Source organism: Salminus brasiliensis, chromosome 11 (genome assembly GCF_030463535.1).
Source record: "Salminus brasiliensis chromosome 11, fSalBra1.hap2, whole genome shotgun sequence".
NCBI classification, from domain to species: domain Eukaryota; kingdom Metazoa; phylum Chordata; class Actinopteri; order Characiformes; family Bryconidae; genus Salminus; species Salminus brasiliensis.
Window position 1 is genome coordinate 18,172,808 of NC_132888.1, and position 9,437 is coordinate 18,182,244.

The 9,437-nt window shown below is 44.5% G+C and overlaps 1 protein-coding gene across 1 annotated transcript in view; it reads right to left on the bottom strand.

Annotated features, from left to right (window-relative positions):
• myo18ab (myosin XVIIIA b) overlaps window positions 1-8,492 on the bottom strand; it is a 125,578-nt gene extending 117,086 nt beyond the window's left edge. The window contains exons 1-2 of the mRNA XM_072691783.1: window positions 8,398-8,492; window positions 4,367-5,507 (exon numbers count right to left, since the gene is read on the bottom strand). Of these exons, the coding sequence (XP_072547884.1) occupies window positions 4,367-5,401 (1,035 nt within the window). The 5' untranslated portion in view covers window positions 5,402-5,507; window positions 8,398-8,492. The remainder of the gene's footprint in view (window positions 1-4,366; window positions 5,508-8,397) is intronic.
• Window positions 8,493-9,437: the final 945 nt, after the last annotated feature.

A 9,437-nucleotide genomic window follows, 5' to 3' on the forward strand; every position in this document is an offset into this window, starting at 1 on the left:
TCTTAGACATTCAAAATGCTCTCAATAGCCAAAAATAGAGCATCTACACTCTCAAATCACCTCCCACACACGCATATTTCAATGTCTTCTACCTTCCAGTCAACACTTAATCCACTACGCACTTCCTTTTAACTTCTAGAAAGCCCTAAAGCAGTGACATAAAGGGCATGGACCACGAGAACCTCCTTCATCTTCATTCTTTTCAGGCTCTGCTTCACGCAACATTCTGAACGTATTATGAAGATGAATATTAGAGTAAATTTCTACTACAAGGAGTTCTTACTTTGGCCACTTGATCATATACCCCATTGTTGTGCTTGCACTGTAGGTAGTCCATCCCAACAGTCCCTTCTAGCTGCTGCGTAGGGGTAACAGGTAGTCTGATGGTAAAAGGTGGTGAAAGAGGTGAGTTTAAGTCCCATGGGTATTCCTGGTTGTATCTTTGGGCAAAGTACTTAAGCCTTATTGCCACAGTATCATGATTTCACTGACAATTCTTTTCTGGCCAATCATGGCACAAAGGCACTTTTGTGGACCACTATAGATTAACATGCTTAATCTGTTGCTACACAATTTGTCATACACCTTTTATCCCACGCATCAACAGAAAGGGACCACTGCTAATAATATTTGGCTGGGGAACCTGCACAGCAATTAAAAATGTTAGTGGGTGTTGAGCTGGTATGAAGAAATCAGGCATAGCCCTTACCTCTACCTTTAATCAGCCTAATCAAATGGCCAACGTAGATACAAGTTATATAATAAACTAGCAACTCAGTGCAGGCTATAATGGTAATCGCTCCAGGCTACTCTGGTTGGTTAGGTCCCTGCTGGACCAGCCTTTTTAACGTGCGTACCTGCTGCCTAAAACCAGCCACTCCAGTTTACCCGTTGTTTGGCCATTTAGAGTTGACCACTGACTGCTCCTGCCCCTCTTAAGTGATGGCCATGCCGTTGCTGTTTGTCTTCCAAGACAAAAGGAGCGGAAGATGTCTCCTGCTGCTTTAATGAGGCCTACAAATCAGGGCTGTGCAGCCAGCAACATGACGGAAACCACTGGCTTCCAACAGGCAACAAAGGCCCGGCTCCGGTTCCTGTTTGTGTGCACGCCGCTCAACTCCAAATGTAGTCTTACTCATTGTGACTTGCCGAGGATATTCCAGGAAACCCACTCTGGAGTGAGAACTTTTTACGCCCAACCTTATTCTTTTCCCAAACTCCGGAGGACAACATGTGGCTGCGTAGAGCTCCACAGATGTACGCAATTGCTGTGGTATCAGATTGTCTTTCATTACAGCACTGTGACATAAGTAGGCCTGAAACAGTGGCCACACAGGACCAGAAACAGAGCTCCAAGCTGAGCATGCCCCTAGGACAGCTTTGTAGCTGGCAGATGTGGAACAACCGAGTAACATTATGACTTGTAACTTTTTCTATATGCGTCCAGTATGTCTGCCAAGTGAAGTCCCAGTCAGAAAACAAATGAACTGCTATTCAATTCAACAATTTAGTATGGAATGTAAAGCATCAACAGATAAAACAGGGTAAAATGGGGCAGTGTGGTAGACAGAGAGGATTAAAATATGGTATAATACTGCAAAATAGTCCTAATCCTGGGAGAGAACATGAATGAGAGTAGAATTTCCAAACACAACCAAACTCTGCAAAGCCATTCTGACTGTATTCGCTTAAAAGCCTGTCAAAGCTAGGCTAACAATACACTCAGGGGAGTAATATGTATTTTTAGCTAGATATTGACACAGAGCAGTGATCAATAAACAAGTCCGATCCGACTAGATTGATTAGGTTCTCGTCAGACTGATGGTATCACAGACCAAAGAAGTTCCTAACACCCCTCCACCAGTCCAAAGCAAAGCAATGAGCCAAAATAAGTAAAGGAGGAGGTCGGCCTAAAGCTGTGCAGCCAAGCAAGTCCTTCTTTGTTTGTTGGTAAAACCCAAAATAGAACAATAGAGCAGCTCTGGTATGAGGGGCTGCTGGCGCTCGCCTTTCACCAATTTGCAAGAAAAGCACATTCTGCGTTACGGTTTGTCCCCTGTGTTTTAAAGTCACATTCTCCGAATGGTTTACTTCTCCAGCCTGCAGAGGTTCCGTTTCTGCAAATATGGGATCATGTGAATGCCGTGTCCACATGTCAGAACTTTCCAGGCCTGCAATCACTTTGCCACCGAGAATCCCAGTGAAAACAGACGGTTCTCAGACTGGCGCTGGAAGGGACAAGCAGCGGAAAAGCAAAAGGCCTGATTACATGCAACTGAGATGCCCTGAACAAGCCATATATTCAGAATGAGCGGTGCAAATCACTCAGCAACAACTACATTACCCATTCACCCTCTTCACTCAATGGAGTAGGAGAGCAAGACTGGGTTGTGTCACACAACAGTCTTCTGGCAGCCTTTAGACTCGGAGTTACATGATGTTCCTCATTACTGCGCTACAGTATTATTATCCTGACACTGGTGCTCAAGTTCAAATTAATCATGGAAGGAGTGCAGAGGCCGCTTTCCTCAAACTTGGACATACATCTTATTTACTGTCGCTCATAGGTTACAACCGGGGGAGTGATGTCTCTCCGTCTGCGCAGTCAGACGCCTGCGGACACACTCAGCTTGTAGAAGTGCAGCTGCCTCAAGAATGTTTGGTTCATGGTTGAGAGAGAGAGAGAGAGAGAGAGAGAGAGAGAGAGAGATGGATTTACTCCGAAGGACCCATGTTGTACATTTTTGTATTTCATATTCCTCCAGAAGTCTACTTAAAGGCATTTGGGAGATTTTATGTAAAAATGAATTAAATGTTACATTTACAAATTAATGCTACATTTATTATTTCCCAATGTCTCTTTATCCCTTGCTATTAAACAGACTGAGATTGACATGTAAATAACCAATAGTCTAATTGGCTGTCTTGTATTGTGCCATCTTTTGTAAGTATGGGCAGGGCTTAAACGCTATAGGCCAATTAACTTGTTTAGCCTATAGCATTTTAGCTTTACTCATACACATACATAAAAAAAAAAACATTTGGTCCATTAGGCTATTTTTCATCTTAGTTTGCATATACTATAACTCGACCCTTAGAATGACCCGTTCTTTCACTAATGTTTGTAAAGGCAGACTGCATGGCCAGGTGCTTGATTTTATACACCTGTGGCAATAGAACTGAATGAAACACCTGGATTCTGGATTCAGACGATTAGGAGGTGTGTCCCAATACTTTTGTCCATATAGTATAGCAGATAGTATTGTAGGTTTTGAAGACACAATATCAAACCCTTACATTCTTAAAAGTAAATGCTTAAAAGTGCACAGCCGGTGGGGTCACCAGTCCACAACCCAAAAAGGTTTCCCTCAATCACTCCGAATTGTCGTCTACCAGATCACAAGGCTAGCAGCACAGATCTAAAAGTGGCGTAAAGGCTCTTCGAGTGTAACTCAATTGCGTTCTGCTATTCTGGTGCAGATTATAGAAAAGAACATGAAGAGCTACCTTGTGTGTGTCATTACTACAAGAGGTTACGCAAAGCAGTCAGAAATTAGCACAAACCTCTGAAAAATGTCAGTATTGCAAAGAAAGGAAGGCACGAAGAAAACACACACACTGGAAGCCTGCACTGACAAGATCTATGCCACAATCATCACAATTTGCAGATAAGTTGCAATTACGTCCTTTGAATACTGGTCATTAAGTGATGGTCCATCACAACACAACAGAATGTGGTTCTTTTGAGGTGTTTTCTTCAAAGCATCCACTCAGTCAGCACCCAGGATTACCTGGCAAAACCTAATCTGCCATTATGGAGGAAAAAGAAACATTAAGTGGTAAACAAATGCACAGACCCTGCATTAAGTGCCATTCAGATCCATTACTCCAACGCTGCTGGGAGAGATTTGAGGTAAGCAGTAGGTATATCGTAGTCCGCAGACAATTCCAGATGATTGACCAGCAAGAACGAGAGATTGCTGCGCTGATCCTTCTACATATGTTAATCAACATAGTAATACATTAAAATGCAGACGTGAAACCTTAAATATTGGACCAGCATTTTGTGTTGATGCAACAAGCATATTTCATTAACTCATCATAACATCCACAGAAACACCCATCTGGAACATCACCACACATGAATATTTTTGTGAATCTCATTGCAGTTACAGCACATTACAGTACACTGGTAAACTCTGCAGAAAGACAGATCTCCAGGACCAGGGTTAGTGGCCACTGATCTGAATGAGGCTACATTCACAACACAACCTACCCGCTCCAGCAGGTTTTTGCCCGAGTTGGGGAGTGCCTACACTGACAGCAAGTGTCGAAGCTGACAGAAAGAAAAGAACAGAGCACTTACATCTAAAACTTCCCGCCGCAGCCCCTCCGTATTCCTCAGCCAGCAGCGGCTCAGCTCGCTCAGCTCCAAAATGGGCTGCACCTTGAGCCGCACCGTGTCGCCCGACTGTCTGATCATCTCCACGATCTCATCCCTGTTTTTGTTCTCCACGTTGCGCCCGTTGATCTCGACCAGCCGGTCTCCAGGCACCAGCCCCAGGGCCAGGTCCTTGGTGCCAGCCCCAGGCTCTGCAAAGTGAACCACGCGTCTGTACACCCCTCCATCTGCGCCACGGTCCAGCATGGTCGTCCGGCGCAGGGAGAAGCCAAAGTCGCCAGTGTTGCGCCTCTGGAGCTCTAGCTCTCTCACCTCGGGCTTCGGCGGCTGAACGACGGCTGGCAGACGCAAGTCCGCTGGAAACGTCTTCTCCACGACCTCTGGGATGTGGACCTTTTTGGCAGGTAAGACCTCCTGCTGCTGTTGCTGCTGCTGGAGGCTCTGCTTCCGCTGCTGGAAATCCAGCAGTTTAACCTCCACCTGAGGGGAAGGGGCGGCCGAATTCTGTCCAGACGGCGTAGAACCTTCCGAAGGACTTTCCTCTTTGCTTCTCTGGGAGAAAGAAAAGCGCTTCATAATCTGGCCCATCTGCGAGTTCTGCATGGCGAGAGATCCAAACCTGGCCGCCCGTTCCTTTACGGAAGCACGGTGACCTTCCTGGCCGTAATCCCCCTTCAGGTCATCGCTGGAGCTGGCCGCACTGAGCTGGTCAGCGTCCAGGACCATACTACTGCGGTTACTGAGCCCATCAGACTCTATATCGGTCAAGCTGAGCTCAGTGCTGCTGGCCACTTTAATGGGGATGGGGTTGGAAATCTCAAGCTTGTTCCTGGAGTCCCTCTTAGAGCTGCGATTCAGGTTGAAGAAGCCCCGTCTCATGCTCATCTCGTCAAGACTGCGAAGCTCTGCTGCAGACATCCTCTCCCGCTTATCTTTCTTGTCCTTCTTCTCCTTCCTCCCCACATCTTTTTCTTTGTCCTTTTTGATCAAGTTGAACATGGTTCGTCTTTAGCGACGGTACGTTCCACAGCTGCAAACGTATGGGATTTTTCCATACAGATATGGGGTGGCTAATGGAAGTCCAAACTGGCTTAATTAACGTAGCCTGAAAGAAAAAGAAGGACAAAGTCAGAACATTTATGTGAAACAAGGACATGACAGGTAGTACAGTAGGGGATAGTCCCAGTCAAAAGACTGTAAGCTGTCATTTTAATGCAAAATAACAATTAATAAAAAACAAAAATCATGATTAATAACATGCTAATAATAACATCAGCGAGTCAATGCTTGACAGGCAATCAAGGCTTAAAGGGGGACTTATGAAAGCCACAGGCCTCTAAATACCAGCTTTAACATTCCCGGTTTCCCACCAGCGGGAGACCCGGACTCCAAACAAGTTCCATTAACAAATTCCTCCCCAAAACACAGAAAGGCCACTCTACTATAAATGGCAGGAGGGTCTGTTTTGATGTGAAGTGTTACTGCAGTTCTCAAAACTAGGCTATGACATATGACAAAAAATCCCTCCATTTCCAGCACCTCTGTGATCTCACTGCAGGTCTAAAGCAGGGGTGGGCAACAGGAGCCGGAGTCCAGGACAGTTTGCCGATTTCCCTGCTCCTTAAGACCTACTACACATAGCAATTACCAGGTGAGTTTAATCAGGTATGCTTGAGCAGGAAACGTTCCTTTAAACATAAACGTTGGTATATGTGTTTAAGATTTTGCACAGCAGTTTAATAAGCAGATTAAGGAATTTGAGATGTCAACTCTTTACAACAAATACAAGTGTGTGTTCACTATATACTGGTGGCAGTCAGGTCACATTCATACTGATACTAATATAATAACCTGCCTTCAATGCCCTCTTCTAAACGATGAATCAAAAGTGGGTGAGGCACACAGGGATACATAATTCAGCCATATATATGTAAAAATGATGTAAACAATGAAAAATATGTCTAATATATTAAAATGTCAATATTCCATTTTGTCTTGCATGATTTAAGAAAATAAAATAAAAATCTCCAGCTAAGGGTTGGCCCCTTCATCGGCCCCTTTACCTGCAGTCTTGGAGAGCATAACTGGCCTTGCTCTTGTTAGGTGGTCAGGATGGCCTTTCCTCATCACTCAGCACAACACTAGTTTATACAGTTAGCAAGACAAGACAACCAGATTCACCATTTGTTATTTTTTTTTGTGACAGATGGAATTTGGCTTCAGCATGAACTCATCAGTGCGGTGAACACACACATACACACCAGTGAAACACACACAGTGGGTCACACTTGTGAGCCTCCCAAGGTTTTTTCCTCCAGTCCTCCAATGTCGCCGTTGGCTTGCTCACTGGGGGTCTCAGATTTTCAGATTAGTCTTTTTTCTGTCTTTTACTAATTACTGATTGTGTAAAGCTGCTTTGTGACAACAACAGTTGCAAAATGCTCCATACAAATACATTTGACTTGACTTGACAGTGAGCACACATGCCCGGAGCGGTGGGCTGCCCGGGGAGCAGAGAAACAAACACACAGTGGACAGTGAGCACACCTGCTGAGAGCTGAGGGCTGCCCTGGGAGCAGAGAGGGTGAAGGGCCTTGCTCAAGGGCCCAACAGTGGCAGCTTGCCGAACCCGGTTATCGATCCCACAACCCTGTCATCAGTAGCCCGGAGCTCTAACCGCTGAGCCACCACTGCCCCATTAGCGGTAGTTAAAAGAGATGCAGTGGTTCGCTTGCAGGTGGGCGACTGCGTATGACTATGACTATGCGTACTTCATGTCACTTAAAGAGCCAATCAGCGGCCTAGTCCTTAAAACAAGCATGCAGGTCAGCTCACTGATGCTGACAACACTGAATACTATACTGGAACGCTTCACTACTCATATTACTAGATTACACAATTTCAACACCCTGCCCTAACATCCACTACAATACACATTACAGTAAACGCCTGGGCCCAAGCTGTCAGCATGTGCCTAGTCCAGTTCTTAAGCTCTGGCATTGTTCAGGTAGCTTGGATGTATTATGTGACAGGCCATATATTCCTACAACACAACACAGAAACCTTACCCTACTGATCCATTTCACTGACTCGATTTAAATAACAGCTGCCAGGTTCAAATAATGTCCAAAAGTGGAAAACAGCTAAACCTGAGATGTATGATGTGTGTGTGTGTATGTGTGTGTGCCCCTGCATATGAGCAGCGTGTGGATCAATACCGGCCTCATTGACAGCATGCCTCGTCTTGTTGGACTCCTGCTATTACAGACTCGTGTCCTTACAGGCCCGGCCAACATGCCGTTTCCAAAAGGAATAACGTTTTCCATATTAAACCTAATTACATTAATATTTCAGTCTCATGTGTTTTTACACCTTCAGACCAGACACATCCAGCTAGTGTTTCACACCGGTCAGTGAAACAGACGGGGATGACAAAGAAGCAGCAATGAAAGGAGGCAACCGTGCGTTTAGTAAAGGCCTAGCAGATATTCCTCCACTGCCCATACAAACCACATGTGTCCAAACAAACAGCTGGAAAACAGAAAAGAGACCTGAGCTGACAACCCAGTCCTGAACCCCATCTCAACACCGTTATCTAGCCATTCCAGACTGAGAGCCACGGTGCGGCTGTCGAAATGCGGCCGTGAACCGACACGACCAGCCTTACCTCCAACGACATTATGTAACAGAGCTGAAAACACGAACACGCAGCTGTTCTGAAGAACAGTGGAAATACAAGGCTTTATCCCCCAGCAGCAGTTAGCTAGCGAGCTAACAGAGGTTAGCACGGCACTAACTGCCAGACTGCCCTTTCTCTGGCTCAACAACATGCAGCAGCAGCAGCGGCGGCGGCGGGCTGCTGTTGAGCCCCTGAAACATTAGGCTACTGAACAAGGGTTTGTGAACAGAAAAACACTCCTAAATAACAGGACAGGGCGCTTTACAAAGAACAGGGACAAGCCGTAGATTCAGGGTAGAAGCAGCGCTGCACTCACCGTTATCCGAGGAGTGTGTTTGCGCGGAGAGCAGGGCTGTGTTAGCTCGGTGTGTCTCCGATGGGCGCAGCGTTAAAAGCAGCGGCTGCGTTGGAAATGTGGGATGTGATAAAGGCAGGCGGGCCGCCTCGTGTTTACCTCAGAACACGGAGAAACAGCGGACCCTGCTGGTGGAGTCAAGAAACTGCGGGACTCTCAGTTTCCACAAAAAAAAGGACAGCAGATAAAGGAGGCGGGGAAATATAAGGAAAAGCGTACAAAAAATTCCAACCATGAAAATAACAATAAACATAATAACTTATCATTATTATCATTACATAATTTTACCACAGTCTCTCATTTATAGTGCATATTTTATTTATATAGTGCATATTTTTATTATATTTTGCCTCATTGTAATATATATATATATATATATATATATATATATATATATATATATATATATATTTATATACATACACACACAAATACACAGTTGATGGTATCATATATATATATATATATATATATTCTTTTTTATATTATGTGGCTTATTGTATTATTGCACTGTATTGTGCATTGCTGTATTGTACTCTCACTCGGGATCAATAAAGTATATATTTATCTAAGGAAGCTTGGAAAGCTCAAATGTCTATTCTCATTACGACTTCATCATCATCATCATCATTTCCCAGATATACACAGAAACGTCTGATGTACAGATGTACAAACACTACAGAGCTTTCCTCGACGCTGTAGCAAAGGTAATGTCCTACATCAGTGAACAGTGTCCCATGAGTATAATACAAATAAACATAAAAATACACTCAATATCTAATGTGTATAACAATCTATAATATTCCATATTCATGCATGTTTTACTTTATACACTAAAACAATAGAGTAGCGGTGGTATGAACCGCAAGCACCTGCCAGCCAACTTTCAGCTAATGAGCTTTAAATAGAAATAAACTGAAGCGCCCTGCTGTGTGATGGAGCAGGCTGGAGGAGGAGAGGAGGGAAAGGAGCGTGTAGGTTATAGATGGAGGAGAGTAGAT